General features: G+C 44.3%; 1 protein-coding gene across 2 annotated transcripts in view; it reads left to right on the forward strand.

Annotated features, from left to right (window-relative positions):
- The window catches only part of Egflam (EGF like, fibronectin type III and laminin G domains), a 197972-nt gene that overhangs the window by 168154 nt on the left and 16096 nt on the right, over positions 1-13722 (forward strand). The window contains exons 17-19 of one of the 2 annotated variants that reach the window (XM_063258097.1): positions 4181-4297; positions 6482-6662; positions 11548-11571. In XM_063258097.1, the coding sequence (XP_063114167.1) occupies positions 4181-4297; positions 6482-6662; positions 11548-11571 (322 nt within the window). The remainder of the gene's footprint in view (positions 1-4180; positions 4298-6481; positions 6663-11547; positions 11572-13722) is intronic. The other variant, XM_005003785.3, reaches the window with a different exon arrangement.

Below are 13722 nucleotides of genomic sequence, written 5' to 3' on the forward strand. Positions count from 1 at the left end.
ACAAGCACAGACTGCAAAACCAGACATGTAAGGTCCATTGACACCTAGCTCCCTTGCGTGACCAACAAGCTCACACTAGGTACTGGACCTCCCTCATTTGTGTTTTTTTAATCTCTCTAGTATCCTCATATCAATGAAAATAATGATGATAATAGTGCTTGCTTCATGGAATTATGAGAATTATAAGACATATAGGTATATGTATCAAAACAGCACTGTATTGCTTCATTCATCATTATTATTACTAGTTAATAGTATATTTTATGGACTCAAGGGCGTAGAATTTCAACTGGAGTTTGCAAGTTTCCTCCATGATTTTATTTCCAATGTCCTGTTTAAAGAAAAATATTATTTTAAGAGGCACTAAATGAGATTTGTTTCAAAGCATAGCTTAGTAGGATTCTATACACACACCCAAATTATAGCCCCCCAAAACATATCTGCTGATATCTTGATTCACAACAGCCTTCTTTCCATGCAAAGCAAGAATTAAAGAAGGCACTGGCAAATCTTGATACACTGATAAGCAAATGTATTGGTAGAAAAACAAAGAAAAGGAAGGAAAAGACAACTTTGCTGGGGAAAGAGGGACTTGATTAGAGGAAAAAGAAAGAAAAATATGTATGTTCAGAAACCAGCCTTAGAGACCACAGTAGGGGGAAAGCCTATCAGAATCCAGGACTTTTTTCTTTTTTTGTCTTATTTGAGACAAGGTTTTACTATGCAGTTCAGGTTGGCCTTGCATTTACTTTGTAACCCAGGCTGGCCTCAAATTTGCAGTGATCCTCCTGCCTCAACCTCCTGAGTGCTGTGTTTACAGACCTGTGCTACCAAGGATCTTCTTGAGAATGAGAATAATGCCAAGCCAGGCTCTGCTCCAAGAGATAAGCACCCTTCACACCTAGCAAATGCCCCACATATATTTGTGGAAGAAAGGAGAGACAGAATGAAGAGAGGAAGAAAGAGAGGCAGAGGAGGAGGAAGAAGAGAGGGAAGATGGATGAAGGGAAATGGATTTTAAAGTGAGAACTGGAGTCACTTCTAGTACAATCCAGAACATTCTTACAGTATAAAACAGTCTAATACTCCAGCTGATTGTTGGCTTAATTATACACATTCATAAATGCACCATACCTCTCAAAACCTTACTTAAATCATATGTAAATCAGGAGTGCTGGAAGCTCAGGGTGGCAGTATTTGTAAACAGTGGCTTTATAGTCTTTCACTGTAAATAAAGAACTCTTCAGGGCATGGTTCTCTATTCGCCATTAAGCTCTAAGAGACAACACAAAGTTACCTTTACAACCTACATATCAGAGTTTCTTTCAACACCATGTCAGCAAACAACCATGAAATCAATGTGATAGTCAGTGTTCACCCTCTTGGGCTTTTGACCTGGGTGTACCTGGATGGAGCTGCTCACCTGGAAAGCAGCATAAACAATCAGGAAGAGGTGGCTCTGCAGAGTGTATCTCAGGAAAGTTCTGCTGAAGCTGAGCCAGGAGTGGAAAGGCCCACGCGTGACCTCAGTGAGATGAACACTGGTCAACTCCCTCCCTGAAAGGCTTTCTGTCCCCCAGCTGACCACACCATGTTCAAAGCATGGCTGAGACAGGAGGCAGTGGCCTTAGCCCTAAGACAGGCAGGCCTGAGTCAGAGTGCGCCTGGGAGGGCTAATCTGGGGCCTATACATGTGAGAGCTTGTGTCCAGCTAAGCCTGCATTCAGATTTAGAGGTTGGGGTTGACTCCAACTATATAGAACCCAGAGCAGGGCAGTGCCTATGGGGACTTCAAGGAACCCCCACCAGGACCCGCTGAGCTTTCTAAACCACTACCACAAGCTGAAGTTCAGCTCCACACAGGAAGGGCTTTACTTTGAAGCAGGCATGCACTGGTGAGTCTCCTTGCTTCTTTCCTGAGGTCCCCCTGAATGTGGTCACTGGAACCCTGCTACTTTCCCCACAGGAGGCAGGGAAGGTGGTAATGAGTAGCCCAAAGGAAATGACACTCACTGTATTCTTTGGACGTAGCCAAACCCCAAAGTCCTTTCAGAACGCTCTGCTGCTCTGAGGCCACTTGTCCCTGCAGCCTTCCTTGTTACCTACCCTACTTCCTGTTTTAACCTTTGGGAAAGGGAAAGGGCAGGGGAGGATGCCCTTGAGTTTGTGGTAACAGTTCTTGCTTTGTCCTCTATTCTGTTGGGCCACAAAAACTCCTGAAAGTGCTTCTGTTTCTTTGATGACCTCATAGTAAAATAAAAACCCTCAAAGCTACTGAACGTTATTGATAAAGCATGACTGTCTGTCAATGAAAGAAGGATTTCCCTGAGCCCACCTGAGGGCTCCTGTCTCTGTGAGTGTTCCCCAAGATACATGGAGCATCCTATGTGACCTCTCTGTCTCCTCTTTTCCATCCTTGATGTAACCCAAAATCCATCCCCCCTCTCTAATCCATAATCTTCCTAAATACAGCTATCTTTTTTTCTGTGTCTCTCTGTGTCTGTGTCTTGTCTCTGTGTCTGCCTCTGTCTTTCTCTCTCTGTCTGTCTCTCTCTCTCTTCCTCCCAGCCTCCCTTCCTCTCTCTTTCCTTCTCTCCCTCCCTCTCCTTAACTCTCCCATCATGGATTCTATGACCCTGTATGACCACACGCCCTACCTCTTCCTTGCCTCCAGTCTATGTTTTACACCCTCTCTAAACCTGACTTCTTCTTCCAGTTTCTACAATTGTCACTCTTCCTTTACTGCTGCCCTACTTCCCTGGGTCTAGGGTACAGCAAGAGATATCTCTGTCCTGTGTGGACTCATAGGAACCTACACACTTCTACATGCAATCGCACCCGCCCATAGACTTGCCTGAGTTCACTGCCAGTGTGGACTCCTGAAGGAGAGAGACTGTGTCTTTCTTATTTGCTGTTGTTTGTCCAGCACTTATCACAGTGCCTGGGACATAGTAGGTACTTGATAATGTTTGTTTAGTAAATGACTGTATGAGGCTACTATTTGCATTTCTTTTACCACAAATCCAAGGAAATAATAACTAAGGTGTGTTTATTTCCAGTGAGTTCAAATTTTTATTTATCTCTATTGATTATCTTATAACAACAGGTTAGCATTTTGCTTATAGCTCATGTTGGAATGTGCTTGGACATTACCTATTACACAGTTTATTATCTAGCTACCTGTTGGAGTTTAGGCTATTAAAATCATTAGTAGCAGGGAACACCTAGGGCTTGAGTTGACACTGGGCAGTTCCCTGAGAACTGAGAAAATGGAGAATTCTTTTGCCCTTTGTGTTTGATGGGTGAGCCCACTTCCCCTGCACTGTGCTTTCCGTTTCCCTTTGTCTATCAGTTTCTATCTTTACCATTACTGAATGTAACTGTAACCACACTTTGAAATGCTGATTAGGCATTTAACTCTGGACAGTGTGCTATCTAGATGGTATCTCAGCAGCCAAGATAGGTAGACTGTACTGTATTCAATCACAAACAACCCTAAAATATCATGGCTGATAAGAAGGGTTTAGTGCTTGGTCACCCTCAAGGTCTTTCATTAGAAACCCAGGTGGGAAGGGCGGAAGTGGGGAAGGGCCAGGAGAAGCATGCTCTGGCTGTCAAAGCTTCTCCATGGGAATTTGGTTCTCTTCTCCTCATGTTTTACAGGCTAAAGCAAGTCCTATAGTCCCACCTGAGCTCTGGTTGGAGATGGTCTTTCTATAGAAAGGGTACTTCTGACAAAGCCCTGCACACTGGCCAACAGTAATCCAGTCTCCTCCACTTACCCTGACACCCAGGGGAGGGATTCCTGCTCTATAAATGAGGAAACTGAGTTTCAGAGAGGTTAATAATTTACCAACATCCAGAAGTCAGCCTATGATGCCTATAATCCCAGCTACTTGGGACCATAAGGCAGAAGAATTGAAATTCAAGACCATCGCGGGCAATTTCTCAAGACCTGTCTCAAATAAAAATTTTAAAAGAGCCAGAAGTATAGCTTAATGGTAGAGCACTTGCCTAGTTCCTACATTAATTCCACCCCTAGCTCTGAAAACAAGAAAAAGATTATATTGGGTCTTGAAGTCTTCTCTATTTGTCTCTACTGAGAACCAAAGGCACACTTGCTAATCTTAACCACCTAGTCTAAATTGTATTGTGATTTGCTGTTTTAATCTCTTGGCAGGGTGGCTTCACTCAGATTAAGTGCAACACAGACATTTTTATTGGGGGAGTTCCCAGCTATGATGAAGTGAAGAAGAACTCAGGCATCTTCAAGCCATTTAGTGGAAGCATCCAGAAGGTACAGACTCCACTTTTCAAATGTGCTTATTGTGTTACTCTGACCTCAGACAACAACATGGAGGGCTATATGATCAGTGCCCAAGAAAGATGCTTTGAGAAAGATTAACGTTTTAGGATTCTGCTTTTGAATGCTCTTAGAATAGTTTTCCAGGCCCACACCTCTTCCTGGGTCTATGTCCAGCAGACATTCCATGAATACCATTTTTCAGTGAAACTGAATTTTTATAGCGATTCTACTAAAATACTCTGGAACTACTGAAGTAGGCAGCTGGCACCAGTCACTGCAGATACTTCCACAGTAGGGAAGGAGGGAGATGAAAACAAATAGCAGCTTCTGGCTTATACTTCTCATTGGCGTGAGTTTGCAGTTTGCACCAGATAAAAGCCGACTCCCACGAACGAGCTGTTGTTGCTCATCAGTCATGTAACCAAACTCTTAAGAACATAGATTCAAGAGTCATTCCCTAGAAGTTTTCTAAAAAAAACCACTCAGCTAGTGAAAGACATTGACTGCACTCATACTGGTATCTTATTCCTTCTGCTGGGGCTGTCCATGGTCTCTTCCATCAGGAGAACATGCTCCATCTGCACACACATCTGAAGGACTCTTATCTCAGAGTTACAAGACCAGCTGGAACAGGGGTAAAGGATTTGGAGAAGAGCATGCTTGGTTTCTAGATTTTGTACCATTTTATTTTCCTTTAGCAACCAAGGTGCCATGTGGGTCGTCACTGGGTCTCTCTCTTCTCTCAGTGTTGGGCACAGAAAAGGGCCCCAGCTGACACTTGCTGACTCTAGTGTGTTTCCCTTTGCTGCTGAAACTTCGGTCCTGGGAATACTTTACCTCAGACCCTTGTGTCTTCATAGGTGGACTGGGCAATGTCTAAGCCAGAGTTTTACATTTTTACTGAGGAAGCAGGCTGAGCTTCAACCATCTACCTGCCCTTCTCTAGCTTTGACCAGGCTCCACACAGTACACAACCCTCTCATCCCACCTAGATAGGCTGACTCCACCCCCACAATTGTGCCACTGACAGAGCTGTATCCTGCAGTGACTGGTGCCTGTCTTAGCTTGTCTTGAACACACACTACTCAGTTTCATAATCCTCCATTTGCAGATGAAAAGGTGAAATTGTAGAAGGATTTAAGCTCCTCTGTAGCAACTTCTCAGATTCAGGACTAAAAAAAATCTCCCAATTCTTAATGCTCTCCAATGGGATGCTTGGCCTTTAGAAATGTGGATTCGTGGCAGGAAATGCCATTGCTAATCTCTTATGCCTCCTGGACATGTCTCTGAGTCCTACAAAGTGAGCAACAGCTCAGAGTCACACATCCTAAGTCTAGGACTGAAAAAATGGGTCCATTTGCTTGGGGGTAGGAAGCCCAGTAATCCCTCCTGGCAACCCATCTGTTTGGTATAGCTGCACCGCAGTGAAAAGGGTCCAGAGATGCTCTCCAGGCCTAGCAGACACATGCACAGTGGTGCTTCACATGTTGCCTTTGAGGGGCAGAGGAAGAGGATGTGGAGAGGGAGGGAACTCTGGAATATCAGAGAGGGGGATAACAGGAATGAGTGGGATAACGGAGGAGATCCACTTGATGGGGTTTTAGGAGACATGTGGAAATGGTAGCCAAAAGCCCAAAGGAATACACCAGAAAGTCTCTGCAGATTCCACAGGCACAAAAACATGATTGTCTCCCCGTGATCACTGCCTCCCTGCCACTTGGTCTTGTCCTGGTCCCTACTCTACTTCATAGCAGTATCTTTTCACCATGGCTGCAGCTTCTCAGATTCCTAGACATGCTTAAAAGGTACCGAAGCCTGGCTCCCACCATCCAGGGCTAGCTTGGCTGCTTGGGTGTTTTTTAAGAGGCCCCAGACAATTCCGTTGTGCAGCAGGCTGAGAAGATGAACATTTCAGTTCCTGGATTCTTCCTGACCTTCCTAAATTTCTTCCGAATCAAAGAAATGCTTTCTTCCATGGACCCTTCCACGTATCAAATATAACCCTTTGGCTCCTGCATCACTCACAAGAAAATCAAAGAAGCGACTAAACTTTATTCTTGATTTTAACCTTCTTATTGCTATGTGTAGCTTGGACTGATATACTGAGGGAAATGTTAGAAAATTTCAAAGGTGTTTTCCCAATGCTTGAATTTGCTTTTGTTTCTCTCTCCCAAGATCATCCTGAATGACCGAACCATTGATGTGAGGCACGATTTCACATCTGGCGTCAATGTGGAGAATGCTGCTCACCCCTGTGTGGGAAGCCCCTGTGCCCATGGGGGCAGCTGCCGGCCCAGAAAGGAGGGATATGAATGTGACTGCCCCTTGGGCTTTGAGGGCCTACACTGCCAGAAAGGTACACACAGGGGTCTCAGGCAGTACTTCTGAGGAAGCAGAGACCACAGAGTATTGGGAAACCAGAACTCAAGGGAGAACTGAGAGCACCGATATAGCCATGCTGGTTATTTTGATCAATGACCTCAATAACTTATTAGGTGATCACTTGTGTATAAACTGCTATACTCTCTTAATAACAATTAAATGGTGAAATACTCATGTAACCGTACGGAAATAGCCTCTCCATCCCTTCCCCTGGCTCCTTCCCTGAGAATCTTCTCATGGTCTTGCAACCAAAATGTTACCCTATAATACAACAGGAGTTCCTGGAACCTGTGCATAGGAGGGATCCCAGGGCCACTTCTGGCATGGAGGTGCCTATGCTTTATGAGTAATAAATATTTGGGCTGGGGATTTAGCTCAGCGGCATAAGTACCTGCCTTGGAAGCAGGCAGTCGTGGGTTTGATACCTGGTAGGGATAAAAAGGAAAAAGACAAAAAAAAAAAGTAATAAATATTTTTACTATGTATTTTGACCCCTGCCTGAGAGTACTTTAAAGAGAAATACTGCCCAAATACAGAAAAATAAGAATTATGCATTATTTGCCCCAAAGTGAAGTATACATAACCTTCTGTGGAATGCTGTTTTCCATGCCATCAAACCTCCCTATGCCTGTTTTATTAATTGCAAGATGAGAATGATTATAGCAGTACTTTCTGCCCTGAGGGTTGTGGCATAGAGAAACCGAGGCAGTGCATATAAAGCATTTAGAAGAGTGCCTGGTAAGTGCTCAGCCAGCTCTAGTCATTACTACTATGGAGAAAAACAAAATTCTTAAGCTGCTGCTATAAGCTTCTTAGTTTTCATCTTGCCCTTGTCTGAAAGCTGGGCAGGTCATGGACCTCAGGCCCCACTCAACTGTCTCTCTGTATCCGCTCAGAAGAAGCAGAAGCTGTGGTCCTGAAACCTGGAATAGGCCTGGCCACATACATGTCAGAGACTGGGCCATGTGGACTTTCTTCTATGCAGCATCAGTATGGACTCACCCACCCAGGAACGAGGAAAGAAAAGAAAGCAGTGGTCACATAAAGGAATATGTTCTCTCTCTCTCTCTCTCTCTCTCTCTCTCTCTCTCTCTCTCTCTCTCTCTTCTTCCTTCCCTCCCTCCTAATTTTTATCTAAAGTAGGGCTTAGAGGAAAGCTATACATAAAAGATAGTACAGAATGATAACACGAAATTATAAGAACTTTTTTATAGGAGTTTTGAAAAACGTGATGCCAATTTAAAGACTTAATAGTATTTCTTATATTTAAAGGAGTTCTGAAATCTGCATGGAAAATCAGGAAATGTATTTTTTTTAACAAGAGCAATTGGTCTATTTGTAAATTATCCTGATTATAATGCTAACAAGAATGTTGTTGCCCGTTAGCAAAGGTTGTAGTTGCAGAAATTTCATTCAGAAGAGACTCATTTGTTCAGAAAGTTAGGTTTGGATTTCACACATCAGTGTTTGCATTTCGAGCCTCTGATGTTCTGATGGGCACTTTAAGCTTGCTTGTAACACTAATTGGCAGTCTATAAAATCTATGCTTAAATGAACACCTTTGGAAATTGAAGGAAGAAGGAAAGGATGGTTTGTGATCTTCCCACTCTCCATTTCTTCCTGTGGAACATTGGCCGTAACAGATACTAAGTGTTCACGTCATGGCTTTGTGAGTTAGGTTTGGGTCCTGTAAGCAGTAGATCTTTTCAGAATGATGGGGCAGTCCAATGAGAGCTGATTCCTGGCACGATCTGAGGGATCAGGCAGCAGTAGAGAGAACCTGTTTTCCTGCAGGGTAGGCTAGAACTAAGATTAAAACACAGCTACACCATCAACTTCCGTGGGGCTTGCATAAGTGTTACTTTGGATTTTGAAATCAAGATACTGATTCTGACAAACGGAAGCTTTGTGCAAATTCTGGAAAGGTTCATAGGTTGGAGTTTGGCCCATATCCTATAATTGCCTGTCCTGTGCTAATGACTGGAGAGGATTCAAGAAACAGGTGTTGGCTTGCAGACCATCCTGGTGGCTCACAGATCTTCCCTTTGTCCTCCTGAGGTGGGGAGCAGGCTCAGTGGAGCCTGAACAGGTAGCATCGGTTCCCCCCACCTGCCAAGGTGCTCCAGAGGCCACAGTTTCTCTATTTGATCTGCAACTGTATAAAATGAATTCTCTTCATCCCAACCTGGACATTCAGGAAAAGAAGGAGCCAGAAGTTCTTCTAACTCCCTACACACTGCAGGACCATACACACTAAAAGGACCATAAAATCTGACTTCGGTGGTCTCATCACTTTCCTTTGGGGCTCTCATTTTCAGGCATCTTTGTCTCCCAGAAACCTCAGCACCCTGCACACCACCCCTGAGCTAGGCTGCTTCTTGTCTTACAGGGGGTTATCACCAAGGCTCCCCTTTGAAACATCCTTCCCACACCTAAAGACTTCATTTCTCCTTTCTCTACTGTTCTCAAAATTTATACTTCTTGGGTTCCAGTTCCACAGAGATCTTGTATCTAATGAACGTAAGCAGAGAGTCACAAAGTACATGGAAAAACTAAGTTCTGAGAAATATCAGCAGCTGCTTTGTGTGTCCACACACACACTCACCACCCCATATACCCCACCCCATACACACAAGCCGTATACACTCATAGGCAGAGACACGCACATAAACACATACATTCCCATGTTCATGGGAGTGGGGTTCTTTCAAAGTAAGGTTGGTCACTCAATAAAACAGCTCTGTCTTCTTCAGGACTTCTCACAGACTTTGCTATGCTCTGAGTGCCTAGAAGGGCACAAGACACAAAAGTTTTTCACGGTTCTAACCAGCCAATAGCTGACAGGTCCCTTGATAGAATTTAGCACTCCATTACTGAGAGCAGCTTAGACCCAGACTGTGCACAACCCTGTCGGCCACTAGATGGGAGTGTTTTTCTGCATAGAGAAGCTGCTGGGCGCAGGACCCAAGACAGGACTCAAGAGAGGAAACCTGAGCTTAGGGCACAGGTGCCTCAGTGGGTTACAGTCCTAAAAGATTGCTAGTGCCGGATCACTGCCTCTCACCACCCTCACAACCTTCAGGGCATTCTATGCTGTTTGTAGGAGATTCATATCCTGCTGCTGGGACTGATTTGGGTAACATTATTTTGTCCCAATGTATAAGGAAATAGCTTCAGTAAATATATACTCACATTTAAAAAGACTGTTGAGGGAAATGAAAATTAATAAAGTATATAAATCATGCATACTACAAGCAATTTATTTTTTAGACTGGTGCATCATTAAACAATTTTGTGATGGTTAGCCTAAAGGCTAGTTCTTAAAGAGCTAACAGTATAGGAAAAGGTTTTTGTTTATTTGCTGATTTTGCAGGTATAAAATCAACTCAATACAGATTGAATATTCTTTATCCAAAATGCTTGAAGTCAAAGTGTTTATAATTTTAGATTTTTTTTCAGTTTCTAGAATACTTGCATATACATAAAGCTATCTTGAGGTTGGAACCTGAGTTTAAATATGAAATTTATTTCTGTTTCATATACAGCTTTTATATGGAGACAGAGTGCAGTTTTAGATGGCCTCTTTTAGTCACCTGCTTTTTGACTCTATCCCATCACATGATTTCAGGCCTGAAATCTTCCACTTCTGGCAGCATGTCAGCATTCAAAAAGCTTCAGATTTGGCAGTATTGAAATTTCAGATTTTGGGATTTGAGATACTCAACCTGAATAATGAAGAATTCTGGGCCAAGTAGAATTGTCCATGTAGATAGCACACTGCCCATCGGGAAAACGTTGAACAGGGCGGGATGCTGATCCATCAAGGTGTTGCTGGGAGGAGTCCCATTGTGGGACCTAAACTAATACCTGCAGAGTCCTTTCCTGGGAGTTCAGGAAGCAGCCAAACTGTCCCTCACCTCTTTACTGAGAATGGGAAGTCCCTCAAAGTAGGAAATTTGCTTTGACTGGGCCATGAAAGTTTTGGCCTAAAAGCTACAGTTCACTGGGTGTTTTTCTTTTTTGTGCCATCAAATGGCACATGGTTACAATATAAATGTAAGAGAATGACAAAAACACATTTTGGCAAACGCATCCATTAAAGTCATTGCCTTAGAGGAAAGAATGCAGAAAAAAGTGAGGAATGAAGATTAGGTTAAAATATAACCATGTTTATAATAATATTTGAACAAACCACACAAGGGCCAGAAAGGCTGGATGGTCACTCCAGCTTCACGGCGTTTGGGTAGAACTGATGTGTATCTGTGCACTGACTACGAGGAAGGTCTTCTCACCATTTCCACCTTATTCAGTGGGGTTGTTTCTGAAGGATACCTTTGCCCTTTGTTAATCACAAAATAGCCAAATATCATGCAAAGGGAAACGGAGGAAAATTAAGGTGCTAAACAAAACATAAAGGAAGTAAATTAAGGTGCTATTTTCCACTAGGGAGAGAAAAGCAGCAGCTGACTCCTTATCATTCTTTTATCACAAGAAAACTGTAACCACTGACAAGGTAAGTACCTCTTTCTCCAGGTCTGGGAGAATGTGGTTTGTCAGTTGAAAATGAGAGACCCTCAGAAGTACCAGACAGCTCTGTATAAACGTCTGGGTTCACTGTTCTCCTCGACCCCTGGTGGAGGAGGGGATGTGAATGACTTGGTGCCAGTCTTCCAGTTGTGCCAGGAGAGATTCCCATGGGTTGGCACTGTAATTCCTATTCCATTCCCTTTTGGATCCTCAGCAGGGCTTTGTGAGGGAAACAGGCTGGTTTCAAGGGCTCTGTGACCAATGTAGCTGAGATTTTACAATGACACTGAGCAGCTGACTGTCCTTTTCTGTTTCATGCTGGCGCCTGGCAGAGTGTGGGAACTACTGCCTCAATAGTAAGTACAGTGTGTCCCGAGAGAGGCTGTGAACCTCACTGGGCCCCTGCCAAGACCTGCCAGGACAGGCTCTGGCCAGCCCAGGGCACAGTTCAGGCCAACCACATGCAGAGGGGAACCGGAGTGAGAAGCCAGAGCTCAGATGTGCCCAGGGTAGTGGGACTCTTCTTCCGGGAGTCAGAATGTGGCCTCTAAGAACACCCTGGTCTCCCAGCTGGGGCTCCAGGGGGTGCTCAGTGCCTGGGTTTGGGAGCTTCCCACACAGCTCGGCTCTGTGTGCAGAGCTGATGTATGACAAGCGTGTCCTGACCATTTCGTGAAGTCCAGGGGAACACGGGCTGCTGGCCACAAGCCCAGGGACACAGCCAACAACAGCACGGACAGGCCCCAGCTGCCCCTCATGCTGGGGTGAACCAGACCCGCTGGGGGCCCCACAGTTATGTTTAGCTCTGGGAAGGGCTCCCTGCCAGTCAGAAGGGCTGCCCCCCACTGTTCTTCCCAGCACTGCTTTCCTGTAGGGAGGCGCCTGCCATGGCCTGTGCTCCCTGCCACCACCTCCAGTGTGCTTTGCTTTTGTTTCTTGGGTTTTGTTGTTGTTGTTATCGTACTGAGTAGGGATTGAACCTGAGGCTTCACTGCAAACTGTATCTCTAGACCTTTGTAATTTTTTTGTTTGAGAAAGGATCTTGCTAGTCCGAGTTGCCTAGGTTGAGCTCTAATTTATGATCCTCCTGCCTCAGCCTCCCCAGTGCTGAGATTATGCAGCACCACACCCAGCTCCACCTCCTCCAGTTCTGCAGCCTGGATCTCTCCCTCCCCACCTACCCCCTGGCCTTCTCCTTTCTATTTCTCGCCCTCTGGGAGTCCTCCTTTCTGGGACTCCCTCCTTTCCTTTCCCTTTTCCAGTCTCTGCTCCTTTCTTGCAGATGACTGCTGGGCTCTGCTTTCTCCTCCTGCCTCTTCCTCCTTTTTCTTGGCATTTGCTCCTTTCCTGGTTGCTGCTTTCTCTTCATTTTCACTTTTATCCACTTGTTTTTCTGCTCGGCTTATTTCCTCATCCTCTGGCTACTGCTCGCCCATTCCTTTCCTTCTCAGCACCCTCCCTCCCACATCTGCATTACCCAGAGGGGTGGGGCTGTGCTGTGGCCACTGAGTGTCCCTCTCTGTCCCTCCAGCCGCTCCTGGCCAGCAGGTCCTGGTGCAGAGCCACACTTCACACTGCTTCAAAGAGCAGCAGAGCAGTTTCTTGGAGAATTGCCTCAGAAATCATCTTTTAAAATTTTACTTCTCTTTCTTTGTTTTATTTCATCTTCCCTTCCTTTCTTCCTCCTTTTTCCTTTCCTCCTCTTCTCTTCTTCTCCTCTCCTCTTTTCTCTTTTCCTTTCATGAATAGATTTTGGGAACATGCCACAGTAACTGGAATAAGAATTTATATTTGAGGATCCAATGTCTTTGAACTTAATTATGTCTCTCTCTCTCTCTCTTTCTCTTTCTCTCTTCTTCTTCTTCTTTGTGTTTAAAAGTTAATTTTAAAAACTCTTCCATTATTCATAGCATCAAATAACTGTATGTTTTCTCTGCTGGGTGAGTACCCGGTACTGTCTTCTTTGTATCAACCACATGCTTTCTTGAAGCTGTAATTATTTCATGAGACGGATTATTCTCTCGTGTTGTGCATTTCTGAATGTGAGATTTAGTCTACCTTAATTTCTTTAAACTCTTAGTTCTGTATCTTTCTGAAGAGGAGAGAAACATTTCTGTTAATCCCTGGAGTCAAAAATCTTCTCATGACATCTCAGTTGGTAATACCAAACCTGTTCTTCTGCTAAGTGCAAAAGATAATTCCTCAGAAAAACAAAATGATGAAAAATGCAGGAGGAAGGAAATTCACTTTGAAAAATATTGGCAAGTTAAGAGGTGGCCAGGAGCCAGAATTAAGCAGGGCCAGGCCAGTCCATGGTCTCCTGCTCTTTTAGCTAATGATCCTGGGGAAATTCTTGGTGCTTTCTGTGCCTTGCCTTCCTCCTATGTACAAGGGGAGTAACCATCCTGCCCTTGCCTTATGCTTTCTACTACGTGATGAAGACTTGTTCAGCATCACACCCGAAAATGACGTAAATGTAAGCTCCAAAGTCTTTCCTGGTGCCCTTC

This window comes from Cavia porcellus, unplaced genomic scaffold, assembly GCF_034190915.1.
Source record: "Cavia porcellus strain 051 isolate PalLab524CR breed Dunkin Hartley unplaced genomic scaffold, mCavPor4.1 scaffold_11, whole genome shotgun sequence".
NCBI lineage: Eukaryota > Metazoa > Chordata > Mammalia > Rodentia > Caviidae > Cavia > Cavia porcellus.